This window comes from Armigeres subalbatus, chromosome 1, assembly GCF_024139115.2.
Source record: "Armigeres subalbatus isolate Guangzhou_Male chromosome 1, GZ_Asu_2, whole genome shotgun sequence".
NCBI lineage: Eukaryota > Metazoa > Arthropoda > Insecta > Diptera > Culicidae > Armigeres > Armigeres subalbatus.
The window spans coordinates 246,883,764-246,899,466 of NC_085139.1; the positions used below are offsets into that span (position 1 = coordinate 246,883,764).

The 15,703-nt window shown below is 41.9% G+C and overlaps 1 protein-coding gene across 4 annotated transcripts in view; it reads left to right on the forward strand.

Moving 5' to 3' along the window:
- The window catches only part of LOC134206372 (proto-oncogene tyrosine-protein kinase ROS), a 94,329-nt gene extending 79,650 nt beyond the window's left edge, over positions 1-14,679 (forward strand). For 2 of the 4 annotated variants that reach the window (XM_062682072.1, XM_062682075.1), the window contains exons 7-14: positions 10,576-10,795; positions 10,863-11,578; positions 11,699-11,892; positions 11,959-12,066; positions 12,124-12,749; positions 12,809-12,954; positions 13,091-13,150; positions 13,246-14,679. In XM_062682072.1, the coding sequence (XP_062538056.1) occupies positions 10,576-10,795; positions 10,863-11,578; positions 11,699-11,892; positions 11,959-12,066; positions 12,124-12,749; positions 12,809-12,954; positions 13,091-13,150; positions 13,246-13,844 (2,669 nt within the window). In that variant the 3' untranslated portion in view covers positions 13,845-14,679. The remainder of the gene's footprint in view (positions 1-10,575; positions 10,796-10,862; positions 11,579-11,698; positions 11,893-11,958; positions 12,067-12,123; positions 12,750-12,808; positions 12,955-13,090; positions 13,151-13,245) is intronic. The other 2 variants (XM_062682074.1, XM_062682073.1) reach the window with 2 other exon arrangements.
- Positions 14,680-15,703: the final 1,024 nt, after the last annotated feature.

Consider the following 15,703-nt stretch of genomic DNA (forward strand, 5'->3'; position numbering starts at 1 on the left):
ATTTCAGGCCATTTCAATGCCATTTTTTTTCGGCCAAGAATCTGTGTCAATAGGTCAAAGGTCAAAAGATCGAATATCGAAATGTTGAAGGACAAAAGGTTGAAAGGATGAAAGGACAAAGGGTTGAAAGAACAAAAGGTCTAAAACATAAGGTCGAAGGAACAAAAGGTCGAAATAACAAATGGTCATAACAAGGACAAAAGTAAAAGATGGTCGAAAAATGACATAAAGTTGAAGGAAGAGAAGGTTGAAACAAATAACTGGATCAAAAGGTTGAAAGGATCCAAGATACAAAAGGTCGTCAGGAAGAAAAAGTCGAATATGCAGAGATTGGAGGTTTCATTATATCAATCACTAGCTTTATGTACCCGGCCTTGCTCGGAGTTGCCAGTTTGGTTCGCAATTTTTTTTTTCACAATCGGAAAATAATAAAACCAATTGGTTAACAGTGTAATTGTGTTTACTTGTTGATACTTCATCATTTGATTAAAAGAAGGCTTTTGGAAATATTGACTGATTTTGAAGAAGGGATTGTGGGTTTGAATAGCCTTATTCCGGGCAAACGTCTATTTCTAAAGATGTCTTATTCCGGGCAAACGCATATTTTTAAAGAAGGGATCACACCCACCATTGCCTTATTCCGGGAAAATGCCTACTTTTAAAGGAGCAATCACATCCACCATCCAGAAGGAAACACATTATTCATTGCTTTTCACTGGGCAAACTATGATTCCGATGAAGGGTAACAATTATCATTGCTTTATACCCAGCAAATGCATGCTTTCTATGAAAGATTTTTCTGGTGCTGTTCAGTATTATCCCAAATTCACTTCATGTTGAATGACCTTTAGGCCAAATAGTGTTATGTTAATGGCCTGCTTCATTCAGTGATATGTCATTTGCAGGGAAATGTTATTGTCGAAAATTTGCTATTTTTGAAGAATTGTTTTCGGATCATTGTATAATGTCAAAAAACCTCGGAATAACTAAATAAGAGGGATTTTAAATTAAGTCGTTTTCTAAACAATACCCAACCCCAACATCCTCCCACATTTCAAAAACTCCTCCCAGCCTCTCTAAAATAGTTTCCTTTGCGTGAACAATACATGTTTAAATATTTGGTTTGAATTTACCCATGCGATAAAAAGGTATACTAAACTGTTCGTTTAATAAATATACCCTCTCTCGTTCAGCTATGACAGTCCTAGACAGAGAATATGGGTTCCAAATTTGGTGGACATCGGTAAATGGGTTCAGAAGTTATGCTGAATTGATCGCTAACTAAACAATACCCCTCTCTCATAACCTCCCCATTTTAAAAGGACCTGCCAATATCTACTAAAATCGTTTCCTTACGACAGACCATATTTGATACAAATTTGGTTCAAATCGGTCATGGAGCTCAAGACTTACATTGAGATGATCGATTGCTGAACAGTACCCCTCCCCACATACCATCTCTTATTTCCAAAGAGCATCCCTAACCCCCCTATCGTCGTCTCCTTAAGATAAAGAATGTGTGCTCCAAATTTGGTTGAAAACGGCCAAGGGGTTCAGAAGGTACACTGAGTTGATCGATGACTAAGCAGTACCCCTCCCCCTACACCCTCCCCCTTTTCCGAGCAGTATCCATAACCCCCCTATCGTCGTCTCCTTAAGATAAAGAATGTGTGCTCCAAATTTGGTTGAGAACGGCCAAGGGGTTCAGAAGGTACACTGAGTTGATCGATGACTAAGCAGTACCCCACCCCCACACCCTCCCCCTTTTCCGAGCAGTATCCATAACCCCCCTATCGTCGTCTCCTTAAGATAAAGAATGTGTGTTCCAAATTTGGTTGATAATGGCCAAGGGGTTCAGAAGGTACACTGAGTTGATCGATGACTAAGCAGTACCCCACCCCCACACCCTCCCCCTTTTCCGAGCAGTATCCATAACCCCCCTATCGTCGTCTCCTTAAGATAAAGAATGTGTGTTCCAAATTTGGTTGAGAATGGCCAAGGGGTTCAGAAGGTACACTGAGTTGATCGATGACTAAGCAGTACCCCTCCCCCCACACCCTCTCCCTTTTCCGAACAGTATCCATAACCCCCCTATCGTCGTCTCCTTAAGATAAAGAATGTGTGTTCCAAATTTGGTTGATAATGGCCAAGGGGTTCAGAAGGTACACTGAGTTGATCGATGACTAAGCAATGCCCCTTCCTCCACACCCTCCCCCTTCTCCAAATAGCATCCATAACCCCCCTATCGTCGTCTCCTTAAGATAAAGTATGTGTGTTCCAAATTTGGTTTAAATCGGTCAATGCGTTCAGAAGTTATGCTGGAACATACATACAAACATACAAACATTGATTTTTATATATTAAAAAAATAATATATATATATATAGGCATAGATATAGATATAGACAGGCTGGGCCCTCCTTAGCCGTGCGATAAGGCGCGCGGCTACAAAGCAAGACCATGCTGAGACCTCATGATATACGAATGCAAAAATGGTAACCTGGCTAAGAAACCACGCAGTTAAAAAAAACTGTGGAAGTGCTTAATGAACACTAAGCTGCGAGGCGGCTCTGTCCCAGTGTGGGGATGTAATGCCAATAAGAAGAAGAAGAAGAAGGCTGTTCTTACGAGTTATATCTTATATTATAAACGGACGCTTTTTTTTAGAGTTTACTTAACCATATTACACCCAAATTTGTATTCTCGCTCAAAACCACTATTTTGATTTTAAAAACCGATCTACACATATTTTAGACAAACAAAAATATCGATTTCATCAATTTTTCCTTTTTTATAATTTTGTTTGTCTAGTTTATATTATTGACCGACCTGAAAAACTTTTTGAACCCTGAACAATTGAAAGGGGATTAGGGGCCCTCCTTAGCCGTGCGGTAAGATGCACGACTACAAAGCAAGACCATGCTGAGGGTGGCTGGGTTCGATTCCCGGTGCCGGTCTAGACAATTTTCGGATTGGAAATTGTCTCGACTTCCCTGGGCATAAAAGTATCATCGTGTTAGCCTCATGATATACGAATGCAGAAATGGTAACTTGGCTTAGAAACCTCGCAGTTAATAACTGTGGAAGTGCTTAATGAACACCAAGCTGCGAGGCGGCAATGTCCCAGTGGGGGATGTAATGCCAATGAAGAAGAAGAACAATTGAAAATTACAAAAAATTATCAAAGTACGCCGTCTATAGGTAGTCTTGGGCGTTAGAGGCTTACTAGTTGACTTCATTAAATGCAACAATAATAAGGGTCCGTATTTTTAGGTACGTTAAGGTTTAAATCACGCACACTAAGTTTTCTTTTTCGAGCTCGGCAAAATCGGGTACCGCTGTAGCTCAATAAATTTAAAAGCTTATTCTCGGCAGAAAATTTCGTTCATTACTGATGTTCAGCACAATATTTACCGTAACTCAGCAACCGAAATGTCACTTTTACTGAAATTTCGGTAAAAGCCATGTTTGCTGAAAACACTTCGGAAAAATAAACAAAAATGCTGAGATCTCGGCGAAAAAGTAGTGAGTAAGTAATAAGTGTGAGGGTTTCTAATTATAAAAATAAATTTATTCTATTTGTTTATATTTTCTTTAAAACATCTTTTGAGCACATGATAATAAAATTATTATTGCTAGAAGATGGTACGTTAAGCCAAAAATGATATATATTCTAGTTTCAGGAATTAAGATTTAAGTTAATAAAGCCTAGCAATACCCTAAGTTTGAATAAAGGGGGAATTCTGGAATGAAATATTATCAGGTGAAACACAAATAAATATAAATTTGCGAAACTCGAAAGAAAAGCGTATGATTAAAAGAAGGAAAAATTAAACAATGAAAATCACGTTAAACACTAATAAATATAAATGTGCGATTTTCCACCATTTGTTCTTTAGACCTTTTGACTATTTTTTTGTTACGACCTTTTGTCCTTTCGACCTTCGATTTTTTGGCCGAAAGTGTTTTTTAGCTAAACAGGTCATATGGCCGAAAGTGTCGGTTGGCCGAAAATGTCGTTCAGCCGAAAAAGTCGTTTGCATATTCGAGCAAACTTGCTCGACCGAAATGGTCGTTTGGGTCTTACTGCCGGAAAATATCGTTTTGCCGAACAGTTCATATAGCCAAAAGTGTCAGTCAATCGAAAATGTCGTTTGTTCGAAAATGTCGTTTGTTTGGTTGTCCGGCCAGTTGGCCGAAAAAATCGTTTGACTAAATAGGCCATTTGGCAGAATGTGATGTACGACCGAAAATGTCGTATGTCGAACAGGTCATATGACCAAAATAGTCGTAAGGCCGAATAGGTAATTTGGTCGAAATAGTTGACCAGGTGAATTACATTTGGCCAAAAAGATAGTTTGACCGAAATTGTCGTTTGGTCGACCAGGTCATTTGGCTGAAAAGTCAATTATCCGAGTTTTTTTGTTAAATATCTTGGCTGTGCATATGCACAGCGCATGTTTCGAAATGGACAAATTGATATGAAATTTGCGAAAAAGAATCCACGAGTCTTGATATTTAGCCAAGATATTTAACAAAAAAAAAATGATTTTCGTACGGCCGAGATGCCGAATAATATGCAACTAATTTAAATGGTCGGTTGGGCCCTCCTCAGCCGTGCGGTAAGACGCGCGGCTACAAAGCAAGACCATGCTGAGGGTGGCTGGGATCGATTCCCGGTGCCGGTCTAGGCAATTTTCGGATTGGAAATTGTCTCGACTTCCCTGGGCATAAAAGTATCATCGTGCTAGCCTCATGATATACGAATGCAAAAATGGTAACCTGGCTTAGAAACCTCGCAATTGATAACTGTGGAAGTGCTCAATGAACACTAAGCTGCGAGGCGGCTCTGTCCCAGTGTGGGGATGTAATGCCAATAAGAAGAAGAAGAAGATTGATCGGTTGGTCGAACGGGTCATATGACCGAAAGTGTCGGTTGGCCAAAAATTTTGTTTGATCGAAAAGGTCATTTGACTGAAATATTTTCTTACCTGGCTTTATGCAAATACGATGGCTTCCCTCTTCTAGTAGTTTATGTAGTAAATGCATTAATGTATGAAGTAAATGCATCGTAGTTCAGCAAGTCAGTTAAATTGTTGAGACGTTCCGAAGTGGTGCATATATGCTTTTTCCGAGTACCGTTCTCGGAAAAGGCGGTTTTCCTCGTGTGATCTAGCCGTTCCCTTTTTTTTCCAAATGGAACTCGTTTTAGTACCACTGCTTGAATCGAACTGGATGATGGTTGTATAATTGACAACAAATGATGCACATTGTTGTTTAAATCTCATGAAAGACAAAATTGTTTCAGCGCGGTATTCTATGTTACCAACTATTGTCATATTTAATAAAAGCAGAATCATCATACAGAGAGTAGTTACTTGTCTGTCATAGACAATATTCACACTTTGGTATGATTAGGAGATTGAAGTGCAATAATTCTGTAAGTAGAATACTGTATTGTGGTTGTATTGTCTATTTTGTCATTAATATTAGAACAATGTCATCTCTAACATCCTTTGCTATTTTTTTCTATTATTCAAAGAATAGGTTTTAGGTTATAGTTGATTGAGGTTGCAAATTGCATATTTGATAATAGTTAATGTGGATGTAATCAGGAGGTGGGGATGTAATGCCAATAAGAAGAAGAAGAAGGAGGAGGAAATTCACGGTATATATTGTTGCATATTAGTGAAAAATCGAACGCAAGAATCATTAAATTTGTAACTGCTATAACTTTCGATTCCCTAGATGAAATATTTTCAAAATTTTCATAGCAGACGCCTGGATATTATATCTTTCGAAAGGCTAGTTCAGAATGGATGGAAATTTTTTTCGTTAATAATGGTGACAGGCACACCGTGACTTAAGTAGTAAAACGTCTCGTTTCTCGCATTACATTTCTCAATTCTTACTTTGCGCTACTCACTTGTTATAGCAAAAAGTAAGAAATGCAAAGTGAGAAATTAGAAGGGAGACGATTTGCTTCTTACTTCCAACTCCTTATGTCTAACTTTTTACTTCTCACCTGGGAAAGTGACATGTCTAAAATGAGAAGTGTGAAGTCCCACTTCTCATTTCTCCCAAAAAGGGCCTCATGAAAAGGGAGATGTCCCACTTTTTACGCTCTTACTCCATTCCTCACTTCTTAATTTTCGCTTGTTAGTTTTTAATAACTTCTCACTTCACTTCTCACTGTGAGAAGTAATAAATGAGAAGAGGAAAAGTAACAAATACGGAGTAGAAATAGTAGCAGAAAGTACATGTGAGATGTAAGAAATGAGAAGTGAGAAGTCTTTCTTCTCGTTTCGCACTTCGCATTTCTTATTTCTCACCTCACTTTCGTTACTTTTCGCAGTGGCAAGTGAGAAATAAAACGTTTCACTTCTAATTTCTCACATCGTATTTTTCACTTCTCATCTCTTCATACTTCTCACTATTCACTATTATTCAGCCAAGCAGGAAGTTTGGCCATCCGATTCGTTTAGAAAATTATATTTTTGGCCAAATTGCTCTTTCTGCAGGCATGATAGTGGGTCACTTTATAGTGACTTGGTCACTTTTTTCGGGTCAGTCACTAAAAGTCTCTTTTTTCGAGCTCAAGTCAAGTCACTAAAGTCGCTTTTACTAGCAAAAAGTCACAATTTTCAACTATTTGAACCATCCAGGATGTATCGAAATTCAGATTTAGTAAAATACATCGTGCTAGAATGGGAAAAAATAAAAAAGATCCATGCTCTCTGTACCCATTGAATAATATTTTGCATAATCATGAAATGATGGATCTAGAAAAATCGAACGCATAACCGTTCAAAAAGTACAACACCTTCGAAAATAGCTTGCTTGTCGTCCACAAGAGGGGTGAGACTGCATAAGTGATCTAGGACTCGGAAGGTTTGTTGGCCCGAAAGTCGCTCTTAACTTCTTCGTACTTGCAAGTGCCAGTGCAAGTAGCTTTTCAGCTGAAGTTTACTGAATAGGTTTTATGGCATTATTTGTGAATTTTTATTTTGTACGGTAAGCTGAAGGGACCGAGCGACTCTAGAATCCAAATACATTCGCAAGCTCATAATGTTAATTACAGATCTTTTTCGAAAACTTTCTAATTAAATAGCGTGAATTAAATTTTTAAGATAAGATCTTTTCAATTCTAAATGAACTTCCTGGTGTTAATAAAGAGTTAGCGGGGATTTGCCACAATATTCATTGGTATGTATCCAAAATAAACAGTAGTCCCTGCATTAAATACTCCGAGATTTCCCCCATTAAATCCTTTTCGAATTCCTCTAGGGTAAATGATGTATTTTGGACATCTGAATATATTTTGGACTTTTGATTATATTTGCGTGTTTTACGACTTAGCTTTCATCAAATAAATAGGAATTACGTGTCTCTTTGGCCTCTTTCATAATCACATTTCTAACAACATTTATGTAACAAAATAAACAAAATATAGCCAAAAGCCCAAAATATATTCAGATGTCCAAAATACCTTCGTCCCTATTTCCTAAAGTTCTTCCATCAAATCCTTCTGAAGCCCCGCAAAAAATCATCCTGCATTTCCTCCAGCGAATCTTCCTAGAGCTCCTCCAGCAAATCCTTCTGAAGGTTCTCAAACTAATCCTTCTGTAGTTCACCCATCGAGTTCTCCTGGAATTCCTCCAAAAAATCTTCCTGAAGCTTCTCAAACAGCTCATTCTGGAATTTCTCCACCAAATCCTCCAGGAGCTCCTCAACAATATCGTTATGAAGGTTCTAGAACAAATCCTTCTGAGGTTTCCCAAACGAATCCTTCTGTAGTTCCTTCAAAAAATACCCTTGGAGCTCCTCCAACAAATCCTCCCCAATTTTCTCAAACAGCTTCTCCTGAAGTTTCTCTAAGAAATAATCATCGAGCTTCTCCATCAAATCCATCAAATCCTCCTGAAGGTCCTTCAGCTGATCCTCCTGGAGTTCCTCTTTCAAATTCTCCTGGAGCTCTTACAGAAAATCCTCCTGAAGTCTATCAAACAAATCGTCCTGGAGTTCCTCCATTAAATCCTTCCCGAATTTTCCGTCAAATTCTCCTGGAGCTCCTCCAGCAGATTCTCTTGAAGGTCCTTCAGCTGATCCTTCTGCAGCTCCTCTAGCAAATCCTGCTGAAGTTTTTGAAACAAATCCTTCTGTAGCTCCTCAATCAAATCCTCCTGGAGTTGCTTTAGCGAATCTTTCTGTAGTTCCTCCCGCAAATCCTACTGGATTTTTTTGTTGTTAGAACTTTATTACCACTGCGACTAGTATTTAGATCTATTGTGACTCCTCCAATAGCCTTGCGAGCAAAGGCGTAGGATTGCCAATCCGGAGATGACGAGTTCAAATATCGGTCCGGTCTAGGATGTTTTCGGCTGGGAAACATTCTCGATTCCCTGGGCATAGTGTGTCCATTGTACTTACCACACAAGATACATACTCATGCAATGGCGGGCATAGAGAAGCTTTCAAATCATAATTGACTAATAGAATACTAAGTTGAAAAGCTGACCAAGTTCCAGTTGGAATGTGAAGCAATTGAAGAAGAAGAAGAACTGACTCCTCCTGGAGCTCCTCTAGCGATTCCTTCTGGAGTTCATTCAACAAATATCCTGAAGTTCCTCCGGAAAATCCTTTAAAAGTTCCTCCAGCATTTCTTCAACAAATCATCCTAGAGTGTCTCCAGCAAATCTTTCAGGAGTTACTACAGTAAATCGTTCTTGAGTTCCTTCGTCAAATCCTCCTGCAAGTCTCCTGAAGTTTCTCTAGCAAATCCTTCTAGAGTTCCTTCAGCAAATCCTCCAGAAGTTCCTCCAAAATTTCTCCTGGAGTTCCTCCCGCAAATCTCCTTAACTTCCTCGAGCAAATCCTCTTGAAGTTCATCTATCAAATATTCCTCGAGTTCTTCTCGCAAATCCTCCTGAATTTTCTCATCAAATCCACTTGGTCTTCCTCTGCCCATGCTCCTAGAGTTCCTCCAGAAAATCGTCCTGAAGTTTCTCCAGAAAACCATCCTGAGTTCCTAGATAAACTTCTCCTGAAATTCCTCCATCAAACCCTCATGCAAATCTCCTGAAGTAACTGTAGCTAATCCTTCTAGAGTTCCTCCAGCAAATCCTCCTGGAATTCTTCCATGAAATCCTCTTGCAAATTTCCTGGATTAACTCCAGCGAATCCTCCTGAAGTTTATCCAGCAAATCTTCATGGAGCTTGCTCAGCTAATCCTCCTAAAGTTCATCTATCAAATCCTCTTGAAGGTCCTCCAGCGAATCCTCCTGGAGTTCATCCAGCAAATCCTCCTGAAGCTCCTAGAGGATGTCTTCCTTGAGTTTCTCCAGCAAATCTTCTTGGAGTTCCTAAAGCAAATTTTACTGGAATCCCTTCTGCCACTGCTCCTGGAGTTCCTTCAGCAGATCTTTATGGAATTCTTCTAGCGTATCATCCAGAAGTTCTCTAAGCTAATCCCCCTGAAGTTCCTCCTGCAAATCTTCCAGCAGTTCCTCCAGTAAATTTTTCTGCAATTCTTCCAGCAAATCCTTTTGGAGTTCCTCCTGAAAATTCGCCGAATGAATTCCCTTCAGAATGCCTAACGCCTTCCCATCGGAACCCCTGATGGGTTTCCGTCGAAATTTCTGATGGATTGCCGTCGGAATCCCCAATGCATTCTCATCAGAATCTGTTATGGGTTCCCGTCAGAATCTGTAATGGATTCCCGTCGAAATCCCTGATGGATTCCCCTCGACATTCCTATTGGATTCCTGTCGTAATCTCCAATGGATTTCTGTCGAAATCGCTAATGGATTCTTGTCGGAATGGCTGATGGGTTTCCGTCGGAATCACGCCCATCGGAATCCCTAATGGATTCACGTCAGAATCCCCAATTGCTTCTCGTTCAAATACCTAATGGGTTTCTATCGGAATTCCTGATGGATTCCCGTTGGAATCCCTAATGGATTCTTATCGGAATCGCGCTCATTGGAATCTCGTAAGAAACGAGGTAAAACAGTCCAGTGACGGCTAATCGATCAGGGTAGTGATTGTGAAACTCGGAAGTCACAACGTTCTCTGCAGGGTTGTCATAGGGAAGTTGCACTTTTCATCATATTATAGAATGCAATCAATTCCTTGTCGTAGTTCGCACGGATCACATTTTCTTACAATTTAGTTCAGGAATGATCGTCATTGCACAGTAAGAATCAACATGAGCTAATAGTTACTACCGGTAGAGGTGGCGAGACCTTTGTTGGCTGGCTCGCAAGTCCACCACCCCCTCTAGAACTCTTATGACACAAATCGTTGTTTAACCGGTGGTAACGGTGGAGGTTCGCCCTCTTGGAAATCTGGCTCTTCAATATAACATTTTCGGGCAAACGACTTTCGGCCAAATGACCTGTTTGGCCATACAACATTTTCGAACAAACGACCATTTCCGTTAAACGACTTTTCCGGCCAAATTACACTTTTCGGTCTAATAACCGTTTTGGTCTAAAGCGTAATTCGGGAAACGACCCTTCCTCTTTTTCAAAATTCGCTTGAAACCTTTTGTTAATTTTGGTTTACCTTGCGCAGACTATGACGAACAGCTGGGTAACCTCTCGATCAGCCTCAATCGCCTTCAACCGAATCACGCGTACACGATCTGGGTCCAGGCGTACTCAACCGAAACGATGTTCACCGTGAGCGACAAAACGAAAATCGTTACCTTCCCGGAGCCGGACGACATCCACCTGGTGTACAATTCCTCCACGGAGCTGAGTATCAGCTGGGTTCCGCACCAACACATTTCTCGGTAAGTTCCAAACCCATCGCTTCGCAAAAATTCACAAAATCATGCCAGTTCTCGCACCTCCCTTCAGATACAAAATCCAGTACTCTGCCATTGGCAGTAAGTCTTGGGTTACAATCTTCGAGAACGGTGCCAATGAAACCGCCCCGGAGAACGACGAGCTCAAAGTAACGGGGCTTCAACCGAAAACGCAGTACCGCTTCATTGTGTTGCTGTTCTATCCGAACCGAAGGGATCCGTACGTGTGGCCTCCGGACGCCCGGTTTGTGTACGAAACCGACGCCGATCATCCAAGTGCCCCAGGTCGCCCGCTCGTGACGCAACTTCGACAGGACGTCTACAAGGTCTCCTGGGAACCGGCAAAGGACAACGGAGCCGTCATCCTGGAATACGCGCTGGAGGTGCTGGTGCGATCATCCCGCCTTACGAATCGCGTTGAACGCAGCGTCGAACAGTTCGACGACGGCGGTTCCGAAGAAATGAACAACACGATCCCGCTGCACATGGACGTCATTCCAACGGACAGCCAGGAGTACATGACCGAGCGCTGGGTCCAGGTGTACAACGGAACCGACAACTACTGGATAATCCCGGACAAGCTGACCTTCCACGAGAACAAGTTTCGCGTACGGGCCCGCAACTCGTGCGGTTTCGGTCCGTTCAGCGGAGAGAGCGACCCCATCAGCGAGCCGCTGCTGTCCAACCAGACCAAAAGCTACCTCATGATCGGCGGGGTCAGCCTCACCATCATCGTGATCATCTTCATCCTGCTGATCTGCGTCTGCGGTAAGTACCGGTGGCTTCTCGTTTGCGCTTCATCCGCTCCGTTCCATCCCGGAATCATGCCACGTTCATCGTCACTCATGCTTCATGTTGTGTTATTTCCATTGTGTTTCTCCTTTGCAGCGTGCCGTCGGGCCGAGCTTGAAAAGAAAATTCTAATTGATGCAACCACTACTCGCATTCCAGATGTGGAGCTGGCGAACCTTCGCGAGCTGCCACGCCGAGGCAATTTCATTCACAGCAACAACATCCTGTACAGCTCGAGTCCGCTGACGGACTCGGAGATAGCGCTGCTGCCGCAGATTCGCCGGGAACAGGTTGGTTGGCGGGGAAGGAGGGTAGACAAGAAGCAGTTTTCGTCATGGGGTTACTTTTTTTTGTAGATTTCGATGACCAGTTCACCGTTTTTGGGAAGTGGAGCGTTTGGTGAGGTTTACGAAGGAATTGTCAAAGGAGTCGGAGGCGAGGCTGAGACCCGAGTTGCTATCAAGGTAAGTTAGACTAACCATATTCAGTGTAATCGTTAGTCAACGCAAACCGTTTTGTAGACTCTGCGCAAGGGAGCTACCGAGCAGGAAAAGGCTGAATTCCTGCAGGAAGCCCACCTGATGAGCAACTTCAAACATAAACACATTCTGAAGCTGATTGGCGTTTGTCTGGATCTGGATTCACTGTACATCATCATGGAGTTGATGCAGGGAGGTGACCTGCTGAGCTATCTACGCTCGAATCGTCCGACGCCGGGTAATCCTTCGGTACTCTCCCTTTTGGATCTGATAACGATGTGCGTGGATGTGGCGACGGGTTGTCGTTATCTGGAGGAGATGCACTTCGTTCATCGAGATTTGGCTTGCCGGAACTGTTTGGTTTCGTCAATGGATCCGAAGGAACGGGTAGTTAAGATTGGGGACTTCGGGCTGGCCAGAGACATCTACAAAAATGACTACTACAGAAAAGAAGGCGAAGGACTTCTGCCTGTGAGGTGGATGTCTCCGGAGAGTCTCGTTGATGGAGTTTTCACATCGCAGTCCGATATTTGGGCTTTCGGAGTGCTTCTGTGGGAGATTATGACCCTCGGACAGCAACCGTATCCAGCGAGAAATAATGTAGAAGTGCTGCATTACGTACGGGATGGTGGTCGACTCGGTCGACCACAGGACTGCCCGGAAGAACTGTAAGATTCGAACTTTAATTGCCACCACAAATCACTAACAATCCAAACTCTTATTATAGATATCAACTAATGCTGAAATGCTGGAGCTATTCGCCGGAAGATCGGCCAACGTTCCGCTACCTTTTGGAAATACTGAAATCTCTTAAAGAACGAACCAGCGACTCGATCAAAATAACCTCCCAGTTCCCTTGTAAGGTTCAAAATGGTAAGTCACTTCCGTTCCTCCACAAACTTCAAGTCACCACTAACTCTCACCCACGCTCATCGCGCTAAAAATGCATCACACTAATCCGACAATTCGCTTTGCTCTTTCTCTCTCTGTCTCCCGTTGCGCATTCCAGGTGCGGTATTTAACCGATCCTATTTGCTTTCTGACATCAATCACAACCCGTTCATGGCAGGTACATATTCGAGTTCCATTTCACAAGACACGTAGTGTTCGAACAGCTGTTCGCCTGTAATTAACCTTTCTTCTTAACCCAACCACACCCCACAGATATCAAATTTGTTGGAAACAGCGGAAGCGGTGGAAACTTTATCATCACTCCACCGACTTCATCGAGCGGTGGTAGCGGCGCCACCGTCATGACCACGACCATCCCCAAGTATCTGGAGTTGGTCTACGATGACAGCCACAGCCAGAACAGCAAATGTTCGACCGGCGAGGACGTCCCGCTGACTGTCGGTTTGCCACCGGCTTCGCCCCAGCAGAACCAGGTCATGCCCACCGACAACGGGTACGAAATTCCGATCAACGAGATCCTCCTGAGGAAGCACTCCAATAACAGTATCAAAGGTCGAACGTTCTCCAGTTCGTCCACGGTGAGCAACGTCAGTGCGCTACCGACGGTAACCACTCCAACAGGCGCGTCATCCTCCCACTGTCAGGACGACTGCTCCAGCTTAGAGGCACTACTTCCAATGAATTCAATCCTCACCGTGAAACTTCCCAGCGAAGACGAATCACCGAACCTCGAAGGCGTAGACTACAGCAATGGCCACGTCTACGGTGCATCGGACTCTGGCGAGACGATCGAAACTAGTATTAATGGGCCGTCGCTACCCGCAACGGGATCCAGTGTTGAAGAGGTCTGAACCATTATCAGTCATGAAAGCAAACAAAAGTCGACAATCCAACCTCAAACAAAAGTCACATTCCAAAGAAACGTTCGACAGAGCAGTGAACCGCTCGAACCAATGAGAAAGACGTAGACCTACGTCGAACCGAATCTCAAACTGTTTTGTTTGTCACGTACGAAGTTTAGTCTAATTTTTATTGAAAAAAAAATCACATGTAAATAGAATGAACCAAAACCCAGAACAAAGCAAGACGTACCCGTAAGAATAAGCGTAAGTAGTCGTAGTTAGTTAGGAGCAAAAAAAATCAGGTTTAAGTTCCGAAATGTCAGTGTTCTCGTCGCCAAATGAAAGGGGCTTCCGCGCGCGGAAGTTCGGTCGTTCCAACTTCCGCTGTCGGTGGGAGTTTCCGTGTAAAATTTTCCTACTAGTATTTAAGCATTGTACATAGAAACCATGAAAGACTATTAAAAGAAGGGGAAAGCAACGTTACATGAATCTCACAAACGGAAACAAAACCAGCAATTGTAAATAGTGACTTCGGTTCCACTTGTTAGTAGTAGCCCGTTGGGTACCAGTGACCAACGCTGCAATATCTTCGCCCTTATATTAAAGGTGATATTTGTTTCAGTGTAGGAACAAAGCAGTTATGGCTTGAAATGCATCTACTTTGAAGTCGTAATTTGTACTATTTTTTCTGATCTACTTCTACAATACAGTAACTTATTGTCGTTAACCTTTGTGTTGTCTAGGACTAAAGAAATCGAATTTATCACTTTAGGATTAGTAATGCGATCGAAACCAAAAATGTAATTTTAATAGGGTCTAATAAAATGATTTATTAATGCAAAAATGTTCTCTCCCGATTGAAACATTTAACTTCCGAAAGTGCCATAAAACTGGTGTGTGAGCTTTTGTTCGCTATAATTCGACTAGCATGCTGTTTGCTGTGACGGCGATGTGCCTATATTTGGGTATAAACTGGTATAATGTGAGAGACGTGGCGTAGGAGCTTTTCGATCGAAGCATGCGCGTTGCGGTGCTGTTTGAACGTTTACTTTGTAGAAGTGGTTGCAATGTGATGGGCTGGAGTAATTCCATCTTGCAAGGGGAGTCTCACAGATAATAACCACAGCGAATTCAAATCGAAATAAAGTCGATTTGAAGCGAATAGTATTAGAGCTATTGTGATTATGTCCTTACTGATCGATTTTGCAACGCATCTAAAACGTCAATTCAAGAAATTTATATGTCAGTATGCCATGTCAAACACAGAGACCATTGCAAATTGTTTAACTTGTTGCTCAGTGCCCAAAAGCTAAACTTAATTTATAATGACTCCATTGTTTTAATGGTCGCACGGAATCATTTCAATGTCTCGAGAGGGCGATGAAGTGAACGTGAAGTGAAAGAACAGAATCCAAAAGGATATTGGCATTGTATCGGATTTGGTCAAGAACGTATTAGATCTGCTGGAATACTCAGCAACGAACTTTTTTGGAGAATTCACTGATACCGATCTTAACCTAACAAGAAATGAGAACTTTTAGATTGAAAAAGTTCAGAAATCCAAAGAGTCCGATGATTTTTTTCGGATTGTATGAAGATAACCCTAAAAGGTTTGTATTTACAAAAGCTCAGCTCAAAAGTATGAAAAATATTGCTGAAGCGATTCAGCACTCGGGAGCTGGCAAATACATCAACCAAACGTGCTTCAAAGAGGTTGGGTATTAAAAGCAAAATTCCAGAACTTCGTAAGAAGCAAAAAAATATAATTTTTGCAAACTACGATATCATTATAAGTATTGCGCTAGATTTTCATTTAATTAAAATAAAATTCAAATTTATTCATTTTTATAGGAATCAGCAGCAATTTG